The sequence below is a fragment of the Sebastes umbrosus genome, chromosome 9 (assembly GCF_015220745.1).
Source record: "Sebastes umbrosus isolate fSebUmb1 chromosome 9, fSebUmb1.pri, whole genome shotgun sequence".
NCBI classification, from domain to species: domain Eukaryota; kingdom Metazoa; phylum Chordata; class Actinopteri; order Perciformes; family Sebastidae; genus Sebastes; species Sebastes umbrosus.
The window spans coordinates 18,942,578-18,956,825 of NC_051277.1; the positions used below are offsets into that span (position 1 = coordinate 18,942,578).

Sequence of the window (14,248 nt, forward strand, 5' to 3'; positions counted from 1 at the left end):
TATTTGGGCAGATGATGGGACGAATGTTTCTGCAATACACTCCATTATATTTAAGGAAAAACAGTAATCCCATGTGCCCAGATACTAGACATTAGACTAGATATAGTATGATAAGAAAATGTCTGTATCTCAGAAACTACAAGGAGCACAATCAAGTATTTGGTATCTATGAACTCATAACAAGTTGAATATCAAAGATATGCACACATATATAGTGTAAACGAAATATTTCATATGGAAAACATTTAATAAACATGATGTTAGAGTTTAACCTTACTTTTCAAAAATCCTGACTTTGACTGTTAATAAAAGAGTGATTTTTCCTGTGATCTAATGATGTCTAAACTTTTAACCAATCAGAACAAATGTGACATTTTTCCTTATCATACTAAATGTAGTGTTTGGGGACAAATGGTTAAACAACATTTTTTTAGTCTGTACTTTCTAGCTGGAAATTGAAAATTGTTCTGACGGCACAGAGAACAATATTACTCTAAATTCATGATATCTCACGGCACTTTTCCAAGTTTTGCATTAAGGACATCCTCACTTTAGGGCACTCACCTGTGGCACCTTGACAGTGCTGTATTCATCACATCCAGAAGGAGGAATAACATCTGGATGATCTTTGACACCAAACTGATGCAACAGGGCCAACATCAAACCAAGCAAAAGGTTATTAGATGCTCCTGAAACAAAGAGCATGACTCAACTTTAGTCCTTTCAGGGTTGGATTAAGAAAAAAAAGAAGAGAATTGCACAACCTCTGTACAATTATGTCCTCTCATGCTCTAATGAACGAGTGTGACGCTGCACCCAGAATAGCCAAAAGGAAAACTGATGTCACTGTCATGACACACTATGGTCCCCACTTTAGCAACAGACTGGTATGTATGATGTATTTCTATCTGCTCTGGAGGCGCTGCTGCTCGCCCATGTGACGTGCATCAGAGATGACAATCTCATATCTCTCATTTCTACGGCTTCAAGAGCTCCAGTGACGCTGATTTAAACTGAATACACTGAACGTGACGACTATAGGGGTCATTTTTAGTGGGGAAAAAAGTCAATTAATCTGTACCTCCTGGGGCAAATACGCCACTCTTCTCTTATCTTCTGGTGACAATCTGATACCTTCGGGTCATTATCGAAGAAGAACCAGTGATGGAAATACAACTAGAAGAGGAAGCAGAGAAATTGGAGACAAAAACAAACCTCAAAGGAGCAGAAACACAGAGCTGTAAAGCTGGAACCAGAAGCAGGATGATTCATCAATGAGCTATCTTCTGCATATTAAGTGGGCCAACGTGATCAATATTTTTGAACAAATGGGCCTTGTCCTGTTGACTAAGTAAATAATAGATCAGGTTCTGTTTTTCTTCAGAAATAAATTGTCAATGCAGAATAAACACCGAGACACACGTTTTCATCACTTAAGGAGACATTGCATTGATTTTCATTAATTCCCTGGAGACTTAGCATAATCTTAACCATAACCACAACATGTTTAACCTCCAGGGCCGGTTTACGACATAGGCCATATAGGCGGTCGCATAGGGCGCCACCTTCTGGGGGGCTCTGGTCACCCTCTAAAAAAATAAATACAATAAATAAAAATGCCGGTGAGCGCCTTTCCTCATTTTCTGCATTGGGGTAACAAATGAACAAATAAAGAAAGAAAGAAAGACATTTTTTCACCTCTGTAACTCTCTTTCTCACATCTGTCCGGCTGAACTTATTTGTTAATAAAAGTGCAAATTGTAGTGAAACTAAACACTTTCAAGCCAACAATATCAGCGACCAATTGTTTATTTATATTTTATTACACGGCGTTGTTGAATACTCGATTCTGATTTGTCAATCACTGCATTCTACGGTCTGTTATTTCTTCATAGCAGACCGTTGCTATGTATAACAGACCGTTGCTAAGGGCGCAGTTCTGATGTCAGACTCTTGAGGACCGTTTTTGTGTCAAATTACTGATTTCTTAAGTAAGTAGCCATGTAATAAGCGGGATAATGTACAGCTAGCGGGTCATTGTTGTGAAATAAACCAGTTCAGGACGATAATAGGCCCCTCCACTTCGCGTCCACCCGGCATTGCCCTGTTGGGGTTTCTTTCACAACAATTACCGGCTCGCTGTACATTATCCTTTACATAATAAATACAGTTATTTCTGAAAATAAAAATCTGAATTTTTGTCTTAAAACCATTGTTATGTTAGATGTGTGTTGCGGTTTACAGGGCTATAGGGTTAGGGTTCAACCCCCCCACAGAACCACCCATAGGCGGCAGCGGCAAGGGGGGCTCCAGATCCGAATTTCACCTAGGGCACCAAAAGGGCTAGAGCCGGCCCTGCTAACCCCAACAAGAACCCCAAACTTAAAGGTCCCATATTGTGAAAAGTGCGATTTTCATGTCTTTTATATTATAAAGCAGGTTTAAGTGCTATATAAATACTGTGAAAGTATCAAAACACTCAATCCATGGAGATATACACACAGCCCGTATTCAGAAACTGTGCATTTGAAACAAGCCGTTTGTCCATTTGTGATGTCACAAATCTACAACATTTAGACCATTTCACAGTTTTAAACGTAAACATTCTAAATGTGTCCAAGTTTATCTCCTGTTGCAGTGTATGTGAATAACTTCAGATGACAGGAAGTAAACATGGACCCAAACTGTTGCCTAGCAACGCAATTCCGTTGCCATTCTGTTGAAATGCACTAAAACGGAGCGTTTCAGACAAAGGGTCAATACAGGTATATTCAGACAGACAGTATGAGGAAAATAATGTGTTTTTTAAACGTTAAAGCATGTAAACATGTTCTAGCAGAAACACAAAATACAAATATGAACCTGAAAATTAGCATGAAATGGGACCTTTAACCAAAAAAACGAGTTTTAACCCTGAAATGTAATGTTGTGGGGACTTGCATTACGCGCCCACCAAAAGGGGAAGGGAGGTTTAACAGATCGATGTACCCACAACATGAGTAATGCCCATTCTCTCTCACACACACACACACACACACACTCCAAAATAGATTTGGGATCACCTTGTGAGAGCAAAACAGCCGGAACATGCTCTCCAGTTGGTTAAAAAGGAACATATTTGCCACCATCCTAAAAAAAACCTCCAGCAATAAAAACGGTGAGACAAATGTAAGTGTGTGTGTGTGTGTGTGTGTGTGTGTGTGTGTGTGTGTGTGTGTGTGTATGTGTGTGTGTGTGTGTGTGTGTGTGTGCGTGTGTGTGTGTGTGTGTGTGTGTGTGTGTGTGTTCGGATCCACATGTGAAGCACATACTCGGATCTATTTTGGGGGGCTACGAGTGAAATCTCCTCATCTATAAATAGTCGGACTTGGGGATGCGGAGGCGCGCCTCTCAGTCCTTGTGTCGGTCACCGGTGAGATCTATTTATAGGAGCAGCGCTGCTTACCTCACGTGAGAGGCTGTGGCGACACAGAGATGCAGGTTGCGAAATATACCTGCTGCTATTTGCGCGCGCGCGTCAAATTATTCATGAATGTCATTCATTGAGATGACTTCAATGTTTCATTGAGCTTTCTGATAGATCGTCCTTGTGAGTTATAAACAGGGAGAGAACAAAGAGCCGACTCACGCACAGACGTCATTTGTTAAACAGTTGAACTATAATAAGATTAATAAAATGGTTGCTGGTGTTTTGAGCGTCTGATACTGGTGTCTTACTGGTCAAGCTGTTTCTGTCAGTGTGTGTAGCTGGTCATGCTCTGATTGTTTCCTATGACTGCTATAGTCCATGTTTTTATTCTACAATTCCTTTAAAACCACAATCTCCAAAGAAAATCCACTCAGAGTTGGTCTATTTTTCGCCTGATAATTGTCTAGGATATACAGTATCTATATTTATATCTTGGTAATATATCCAAATGTATTTTTGTATACATATTAGCCCTACATACAACTTACATTTCCCCAGTTTGTACATAAATGTACATTTGGTTTATAAAAACTTTTCATGATACAAATCAAATTGTACACAAATATAATATTGGCTATAAACCCAACTTAAAATATGATATCTGCTGGCCTTGGATAATGAATATCAAAGGCATTCTCGCCTGTTAATTGTTATATCAGAATCTGAAAACACTTTATTGTCTATCACAAGGCAATGGAGATTTGTCTCTGACGTGTGTCACATAGAATAAAAAAATACGTGTATAGCGTTTCAGTGTATTTCTTATAGCCCGTAACGAGGGAAAAAATGTTGCCTCTTAACAACAAGACACATATGAAATTGCAGCATTCATGTCTAACAGTCGAAAAGAAAAATGGAGGCAAATCCTGTGTAGGGTTTATGCATCCATGCAGCTGATTTCCATTCATAAAAGAAAGGCGACGGAGAGACGGAGCGATGCTGGTGAAAGAAGCAGCCTGAGCAGCATCCATGTCCTCCTCTTCCTGCAGCAGCTCGCAGCTCTGCATCATCAATCTCACATCTTTAATAAAAACGGATGACAGTAAATGTGGTTCAGAGTGAAAATGATTGAATCGCACCTAACAAGCACCTGCCGTGTTTACTGACAGGTCCGGGGCAAACAGGCGATGTGACGGGTATCCTATCCTACCTCTCAGGTGCCAGACACATAAACACAGAGACCTCGTTCGTATGCAACCCAGTCCTCCCATCCAACCCCCTCCTATCTGCACCCCCATACTCCTCTTCATCCTCCTCCTCCTCCTCCTCCAATACACCGGAGTCCGGTGACTCCGTTTACGTTTTACGCATGCTCCGCCCCTTACTCGGTTTTGTCCAAATCGGGCTTTTTGCGTCGCCGGAGCTCCCGATTTCATCCCGACGTCATCACCGAGTAGAGGGAAGAGCTGACGTCGAGGCCGAGTCACAGAGAGGAGAGGGAGGAGGGAGGGGGTTTGGAGCTTCACCATTGCTTACACTGATATGAGATATATGAGACACATCCATCCCCCTCGGCCCCCTCCTTTCTCCTCCACCCCCCTCCATCCCTTGTACGTCGGTGTCGATGCGTCGGGAGCCCCCCTCTACTCCGGCGGAGTCCCAGCCTATATAAGAAACTGGCGAGCAGAGTCCCTCAACCAGATTTACGGGTTCCGGGACTTCGAGAGAGACGGCGACTAAAGCCGCCGATTCACCTGCACTCCTGCAGCGGGGGGACAGACAGACATCCAGCATCCGAAAGCTGGACGCTGTGGCAGAACGGAGACAGGAGACAGGAGAAGGGTTTTCTTTAAAAACCTTTCTCTGGAGAAACAACAAGCTGAGATGAAAGTCCAATAACACGCTTTTTTTCCACTTCTTTTTACAACCTGTGTCTCTTAACACATCTCGGAGGCAACAGCGTTTAAACAACACTCTCCAACTCTCTCCACGTCTGGAGGAATTTCCGATAGTTTCACCCACCAACAACAACCGGCAACAATGTACCGCTCAACCAAAGGAGCATCCAAGGCTCGCCGGGACCAGATCAACGCCGAGATCCGGAACCTGAAGGACTTGTTGCCCATCTCCGAGGCAGATAAAGCTCGGCTGTCATACCTGCACATCATGTCACTCGCCTGCATGTACACCAGGAAATCCGTCTTCTTCACTCAAGGTAAGAAGGGAATATGAAAAACGACCTGTTGATGGTGTGTGCTGCATATACAGACAGATACACTGCAATCACAGTGTTGGAATCAACAAGTGTTTTAGTGGCACTGCAGGACTTGATAGAAATGTCATTTTTCTAATAAATGGATCATTAATTAATCGATTGTAGAAGCTCATAAAAGGCGTTTTTAATAGCAGTTTTGTCGCTGTCCGTGGTGCTGAAACGCTCCAGCACCACTAACACAGGCGCGTCGCTGTCCGTGGTGCTGAAACGCTCCAGCACCACTAACACAGGCGCGTCGCTGTCCGTGGTGCTGAAACGCTCCAGCACCACTAATACAGGCGCGCCGCTGTCCGTGGTGCTGAAACACACTGCGGCCACTCTTTCTCTTATATTGCGGACATCACATTAATGTTCACTCTTCATAGCTTCACATTTTATTAACAAATGTGTGCTCTGTCTATTTTTTCCTTCTCTCTCTAGAAGGCGGTCTCGAGGAGAGTGCAGGCTTTCTGTCTTTCCACGAGCTGTCGGAGTTGATGCAGGCGCTGCCGGGGTTTCTGATGCTGCTGACCGGGGAGGGGAAGGTCCTGTACCTGTCAGACAGCGTCTCCGAGCACCTCGGACACTCCATGGTGAGTCTACACGCAGTAGTTTTAGTATTAATATTCAAGCTATACTTTGGGGCTTCATAAAATAACGTTCTGTTTGTTTATTTTTTTAGGTGGATCTTGTGGCACAGGGGGACAGTGTGTATGATATCATCGACGCCTCAGATCACTTTATCATGAGGAACAACCTGGCAACCTCCACGTCCCTTGAGATGGGTAAGACAAACATTACATTTTTTTTATATTTTTCTCCACCTAATGCAGACTGAATATGTTTTTTAAAAAAAATATGTTTCATAACCCTCCTCTCATCTTCTCCTATACCACAGACCGTCTCTTCCGCTGCCGTTTCAACACCTCCAAGTCTGTGAGGAGGCAGAGTGCTGGGAACAAGATGGTTCTGATCCGAGCTCGCTGCCTCTCCCCTCCCATCGCCTCTTCTGCCACCGGGTCCTACTGGACATCCAACCCGGTCTGGGTGTGTTTCTGCTCCCCTCTGGAGCCCCACCCAACCCGCTCCAGTCCCGGGGCAGAGAGGGAGGGGACCTCCACCTCCACCTCGACCTCCACCTCCACCCCTCCCCTGGCTGAGACCAACTTGTTTCTGGCCTGCTTCCACTCCCAGCATGGCCGGGACATGAGGCTGCAGACTGCCCAGGAAAGGTGAGTTCACACAGATCCTCACCTTCACCTGTTGCTTTTAATATTTACTGGCATATTAATCTGTTTATGAGATGATAAGAAAAAAAAAGATCTTCTAACACATCACCACCCACTCTCTCCTACAGTGTGAGCGCCTATCTTGGCTTTGATGTGACAGCTTTACGCTCCTGCTCCTGGTACAGCCTCCTCCACCCACAGGATCTGTCACATGCCTCCGCTCAGCACCGCAGCCTATGTAAGTGTACTCTTCACATACCAGTTACAACCATCCATGCCCACACAATTACACATATCGTGCCCACTGGCGCATCCACGCAGTGAAAACACACACTATGATGATTAATAGGATTAGAAAACCGATGCCAACTTCTGCTGTGACTGTTGTTCAACAGTGAGAGAGGGAGGAGAGGGCAGAGCTGAGATGGTGGTGCGTGTGCAAGCTCAGGACCAGTCGTGGGTTTGGCTCTACATGGTGCTTCAGCTGCAGCCTGGAGAAATCCCCATCAGCAGCAATAACTACATCATCAGGTATTTACTGACTTTTTTTTTAAAACCACTCATCAATGTGGAGACAAAAGAGTGATGAATACACGTAAAAACACAATCCTAACTTCCTGTTTCTTCTTCTCTCTCTCTCTCTCTCAGTGAGTCTGAGGCCTGGTCAGTACGTCAGCAGCTCAGCTCAGAGCAGACCCAGCTGACCCTGGTTCTGAGTGGTAGCACCTCTCAGCAAGAGGGTATGAGCCTCCAGTCTCCAGAAACCCTGTCCAGCCCAGACCAGGTCTTCACCCCAGGCAGCAGCGGCCTGTCAGCCCAGTCCTTTGACTTCAGCACCGCCGGCTGCAGCGTGGGCTCCTCTGACGAACCGGGGAGCTCTGCTGCTGAAGCCATGCAGGTGGAGGGAGACCCTCGCTCCAGTATCTCTTCTCTGGAGGAAGAAAGCTTCTTTCAGCAGCATCCCATTGAAAGCCCCTCCGCCGCCTCCTCCCCCACCCCAGTCACTGTTGAAACAGTAGCAGACTTAGACTTTTTGACCCAGAACATTCTCCTGCCGCCATCCTTCCAGCTCAACCCTCCGCTGCCAGCTCTCCCCCTGCCTCTCCCCCCCGTCCCCGCCTCACAAGCTCAGCAGACCAAAGAGTTTGTGTGCACCCCACCCTACACTCCCCACGTCACTGGGCCTAGCTTCCCGTTCGGTGAACCCCTCTTCAGCTTTGACCCCGCTGGCACCACCACTCCTCCGCCCTCTGCTACAACCGCCACCGCCACCGCCACCGCCACCACCTCATTGGCCCCTTCCTCTTCAGCCCCACCAACCACCGCCTCCAGCCCCTCTCCCCCCACCACCCTGTCCACCAAGTTCCCCCTCACGCTCCCCACTCCATCCACTGACTTCCTCTTTGGCGAGCATGGCAGCGGTGGCCTTTATGAGAAGCTGCCCCCCACACCTGACAGCCCCGGAGATGGCGACTGCATAGTGATGACCCTGCCCGAGGTTAGGGGTCCACTGTATGTAGACGTACCAATGGGGCCCCTCCAGTGTCCCCCGGAGGGCCTCCTCACCCCTGAGGCGTCACCCGGTAAACAGCCCGGCCTCTCCTTCTTCTCCCTGGAGAGAGAGAGGGAGAAGGAGAGGGCCGAGATCTCCCTCTTAGCTCAGCACATCAGCTCCCTGGCAGAGGGATTCTACCTGGATCCACTCCTGTCCAAACTCTCTCCCCCCTCCATGTCACCCTCCTCCTCCCCTCCCTCCCCCTTCCTGTCTCCCACCATAGAAACCACCGACGTTGATTCAGTCCACATGCTTAGGGAGTTTTATCCCATCAAAGCATGGAGAAGTCTGGACATTCCCATGTTCCTCGACGACGATGACTCTCTGTTTGAAGAGAGCATCCTAGAAACCCTCCTCCAAGACAGCTTCCTTCCTCCTCAGTCCCCCATCATTTCCTCTTCCTCGTCCCCCTCCCACATGCCCAATCCCTCCAGCCCAATCTCTCCTCAAACCCCAGTGTGCTGGCTCCAACCCTCCCAGTTTGAGGGAGTGGGCCACTTCTGTAGCGTCCAATCGGCGCAATGTAACTCCATGGCTGGGAGCGGGTCGACTATGGCTGCTGAGGCCGGGGCGACGGTGGAAGGGGAGGGGCTGGCGGAGGAAGCAATGGAGATCGAGGTGGTGTCATCTCCTGTGTCCTCTTGCTCCTCCATCCCAGCTTCCCCTCCCCTCATCCTCACCGCCTCCCCCTGCCCTGCCACCTCCACGCCCATCGTCTCGCCCACGCCCGCTGTGTCTTGCAATCAGTCCCTCCTGGAGGAACTGGCTGTCCTGGAACCCATGTTTGGGGCAGGTGCCTCGATCGCCCCTGGCTTAGGGCAACAACCTGAGTTGTATCAACTCCAATGTCATCCATCGCCACAGTGCTTCCACAAAGGTAACAATCTTTCTCTTGTTTTATCTTGTTGAATGAGATGAAAAAACGTTTCTGAGAATACACCACTAACGTCCTCGTTCTCTCTTTTTTTGTCTTTCAGATGGGAGTGGAAGTGTTCCTCCGTTCTAAAATAAGTCTGTGACTTACTTCATTAAGTATGGCATATTGTCATATTTTGTGGAGCCCCTTTTACTGCAAAGTAAAAAATGATTAAGTGTATAAATATACATAATGTATATACAACTTAAGGACTTTAACTCCTACATGTCTCCTAAGAACAAAGATTGGCTTTATATTTTTGTTCAGTCATTAATCTGTATACTACTACAAAACTGGTTCAACATTTACATGATGGTTCAACCACATGGACCCATAACTGACTGGGTTTTGAGTCCATGTGGTGTCTTTTCAGCTTCTCTGTAACACGAGCTTCAGATATGATCAGACAGGGAAACTTCTCTGAACTTGTAAGCGCTGTTTAACTTCCAGATGCGCATTTGTATTCACTCGTAGTGAAAAATCTGTTGTGAACAAAAAAAAAAAAATCTTGCTATTTCAATAGAGAGATGAATTATAGCACTTTTGCCTGACATGCAGCATCGCAAACCCAAACCTTAAACGAACTGGAAGTCAAATGTTTACAATTTTTTACATCCTTAGGATGACCACTATCAGTACATCAGAATAAGAACTCTTCTATCGAGTCTTCAGAGCCAGTACAGCTCTGATTTGATAGCACTCTTCAGCCTTAAAGGCAACATCAAAACTCATAATCAACTTTAAACCAGAAGTACTTTGAGCTTTGAGTTTGCGGCTTCAAACCTTTAACATTTCATATTTATCTCTCCATCTAAAATCTTGTGTATCAATGTGATGTGCAAAACAAAAAGAAGAAAACATGTGAAGAGATCCTGGCATGTGAAGATCTCGAGGATGTCTATTGCTTTACGAGATGTAACACCAAACAAGCCGGACCTCTGAACATGCCACAACTCCACTGCTACGTCGTACTGTACATTAGACTCTGAATGTGGGCTCTCCAGGTCCCTGCTGGCCTGAGGGCAGTCGGCTGGATATCGCTGCAGCATCAATATTTGCAATGCTGGCAGCTTATAGCGGCTCCTGTGTGCCTGAAAACGGCCCTGACCTGCTGAACTCTTTACCACGTCCATGTCAACATGGACATTTTACATCGTTGCTCCACTGGAGCGCGGTGTAGCGAGGCACAATTGACTATGTGAATGAGCGATTCTTCTTTTTTGAGAGGGGTTAGAATACAAAAAGTTTTGTTTTAAAAAATGAAAATAGGGATGGGGTGCTATTTCTATTCAGTTACCAAGCGACACGGGTTGAGAATGGTACTATTCCCATGGTGTCGACATGCTCACGTAGAGTTGTCTACGGTCAAGTAAAGGATTGATTCCTACGTTCTAGCTATTAAAGGCTAAGTTAATATACATGTGTAAAATTACTATATTGTACTTGTGATATTTGAAAAAGATGTTATTGCATATGCATTATGTCTGTGATGATATAGGCATATGTTCTTTTCAGAAAGGTTGTACACATTTGTACATTTGTATGAAACAGCTATTGGTCTGTATATATATATGAGAAAGAGATTTTTATTGCATAAGATGGAATATATTCTAAACATCTTACTTTACTGCAGAATGGACATTGTGGATCAGTGTTCTATTGTGTTGCTTATAAGTGTATTTGATTGTCATACAAATGCATTTATATTAAAAGTGCACTTAATGCGGCTGATGCATTCGTGTCGTCATAGTCAAGCCCCTTGTTCCTCCCTCAGCCTCATCATCATCGCCATCATCATCCCACCATCCCTGCCTCTTTCCCTCCCTCCCATACACTCTCCTCCATTTCTTCCCCTGGAGCGAGTTTCGCTCAGCAACAGCACTGACGCACACACATGACGAGACAGAATGAGACACTATCTGACTCAGACTGACGCACACTCTTGGCGTCGAGGTTTTTGCGTGCACACACAGTTGGCCTCCCACTTATGATGATGCGTACACACACACACACATACATACACACACACATACATACACACACACACACACACACATACATACATACATACACACACACACACACACAATAGTAGGCATATGACCCCCCCGCCACCCCTCTTTACAAATCACAGTAGCCCACATTCACTCGATGTACCTGCGACTCTATCAGCGCTCGCCGTGGTGTAAGACTCCATATATAGGCATTCCTGCTCAAGAGCTCTGACTGAAACAGCCTCCCATCTATTCTCAGCCTCCATTCAGAAGGAGCAGGGAGGGGAGGGCTGGAAGGAGAGAGAGGGGAGACAAAGAAGGAGTGAGAGGAGGCTAAAATTAGAGGTACAGTAAAGAGGGATGTGGGACAAACTGATGCTCTGTCGCCACAGGACAGAGAGGTGAATATAATCAAAATAACAGGACAAAAAATACCAATTTCATGCACATCATGAAAGATAAAAGACAGATGTGTTTTATGGATCTTTTTCTGCCAGATCTCATCATCTGTGCCACATAACAGATAGTACAGATTGTATTACATGTAAGGAGGCAAAGCTGTAAACATTATACTGGTTTTTAACAAGCGAACATTTTGTACCATCACTAGCTGCTGCTGCTGCTGCTGCAGTGTCTGTGGTGAAGTGAAGATGAGCAGTGGAGGAAGAGCTCCTCAGCTCACTGCTGCTATCTTCTGGCAAAGACGAGTACTGCCTCAGAGAGGAGCGTGTAGTGTGTGTTGTGTAAAGAGGCCATGTTAGGAAAAGGTTATGAAGAGGGAAGGTGTAAGGTCATACTTTTATACCTCATGTTCGCTGGACCAAATGATATAGAGTGCTGCAGGAATGAGTCCTAAAACCCAGAAATGAGTTAGCATTTAAGCACTTCCTGTTCCCTCATCTGGAAGTCAATGGGTTTTTTAGTTAGATGCCTGAAATAAGGTCTGTGGTTAACACAAGCTGAAGAGATTTTAACGTTTTGTTCTACGAAATAAAATATGTCAGTAAATATCCCACTCGTGAGTTTTGAAGCCATTATGTGTCTTAAAAAAGGTGGTTATTAACAAGTGGCAAAATGGGACTACTAAACGTCATCACACCAACTCGTCCGCCTTTACAGCCTCGTTGTTATACTTGCGCTCATGTGACCGTGGTGTAGTTTGTTTATAGCCTAATGTTAGCTTTTTACTTCTGGTGATTGTATTTACGCTTAAAAAAATCATATAAGTGGTGTTTGTTTGTGAAGATTATCTTGCTGAACAAAACGTGTAAGTATCATAAACTTGTGTTTGCCACAGAGCTTATTTTTTTGCAATAATCCAAAACCCATTGGAAAAATCCCATTGGCTTTCTGTTGAGGGAACCAGAGAGATGCTAACTTCCTGGTTGGACTACAAAAATACGTCATCCCTGGAGCGCTCTATTTACAGGTGTAATAAATGACACTATTCAAAGGTTACATAAAGGTAAAGTCCATGTAGGGCTGAGTAATATGGTTGAGAACATTAGAGTATTAAAGAATATGTTCACATATTTAAAAGTCTGACTTAAAGGTACAGTGTGTAGGATTTGGCGATATCTAGTGGTGTGGTTGCAGATTGCAACCAATTGAGTCCCCCACTGCTCACTCCTCCCTTTCCAAGACTGCAGTAATGTGAGCCGCCGAGTGCAAAACCATGGTAACGCCATTCGCCTCGCTCAGAGGCCATCCTTACCATAATAACACTACTTTCGGAGGAACGGAAGTCAGACGGTGGCTGTCGGTGCCACGGTTTTGCACATTACCGCAGTTTCATAAGCATGTCGGAGAACTACGGTGGCCTTCAGGTAACGTAAAAACATGAAATGCTCTCTCTTGAACCAGTATTTGGTTTGTCCGTTCTGGGCTACTGTAGAAACATGGCGGAGCAACATGACGGACTCCGTTAAGAGGACCCGCTCCCTATATAGATATGAAGGGCTCATTCGAAGCTAACGAAAACACAACAATTCTAAGTTTCAGGTGATTATGCACTAATGAAAACACAATTATGAATATGATATTCTAATTCAGCAAATAGATCCCACGAAATGTTACACACTGTTCCTTTAAAACAATACTCACATGCAGTTTTTCAGTGGTGAAATTGTTCCTCCTGTCCACAGTGGCCTTGAAGACACTTATTCCCTCTTTGTATTTCCTCAGTGTTTCCTTGCAGAGCTGTGGAGGAGGAATAGTAACACAAAGGTGGAAATGTGTGCTTTTATCTTAAAACTTTACAATTTGTAATTTACAAATACACAACCATATACCTATAGCCATGACCAAGGCTTCAGTGTTCCCAAGGACATTTGGGCAGGACAAGAGCAGCTGGAATCAAACCCCCAACCTTGAAGTCGTCTACCGTCTGAGCCACAGACTTTAATGCTGGAAGATACAGCTGAACTTTGCACAGAGTGAGGACACTGAAATCACTTTAGGAAGGGATTTCTTTCACAGCCAGTAGAGAGTGAGAGAAGGAACGATTACAGCAACTGATGAAATTTTGAATGTACATACAGGCATGCAAGTATCGTTTTAAGACGGATTTGAAATAATGTGACCATAACCTTTAATAACAATATTTTCTGATACCGATATACATCATGATGCTGGAACACTCACATATAAAATAGTCTGATGTTTCAGGCGATGAACTGTGTTGTTATTAAGCAACTAATGATTATTTTCGATTATTTTTCTGATTAATCAATGAATACTTTTTAATTTAAATGTCAGAGAAAGATGAAAAATTGTATTTTTGATTGACTTCATTGTTTCTAAAAATGGACAATTATTTTCTATCAATTGACTTATTACTTGTTTCAGCACTAGTTAATTGTTTATGCATTACATGAGAGCAAACCCTTTAT

The 14,248-nt window shown here is 44.7% G+C and overlaps 1 protein-coding gene across 1 annotated transcript; it reads left to right on the forward strand.

Moving 5' to 3' along the window:
• The first annotated feature begins 5,123 nt into the window (after positions 1-5,123).
• On the forward strand, positions 5,124-11,091 carry npas4a (neuronal PAS domain protein 4a). Its single transcript, XM_037780456.1, has 8 exons — positions 5,124-5,624; positions 6,105-6,256; positions 6,346-6,448; positions 6,562-6,895; positions 7,021-7,130; positions 7,288-7,423; positions 7,541-9,324; positions 9,425-11,091. Exons 1-8 carry the CDS (start codon positions 5,450-5,452, stop codon positions 9,451-9,453), a joined length of 2,823 nt encoding a protein of 940 aa, XP_037636384.1. The 5' UTR covers positions 5,124-5,449; the 3' UTR covers positions 9,454-11,091.
• The last annotated feature ends 3,157 nt before the right edge of the window (positions 11,092-14,248 follow it).

What these genes read in the sequence shown, in the direction of transcription:
- npas4a (XM_037780456.1), top strand. Translation starts at nt 5,450, where the DNA reads ATGTACCGCTCAACCAAAGGAGCATCCAAGGCTCGCCGGGACCAGATC. An exon ending in CTCCACGTCCCTTGAGATGG is followed by an intron (nt 6,449 to 6,561) that starts GTAAGACAAACA and finishes CCTATACCACAG; the next exon opens with ACCGTCTCTTCCGCTGCCGT. An exon ending in GCCACAGTGCTTCCACAAAG is followed by an intron (nt 9,325 to 9,424) that starts GTAACAATCTTT and finishes TTTGTCTTTCAG; the next exon opens with ATGGGAGTGGAAGTGTTCCT.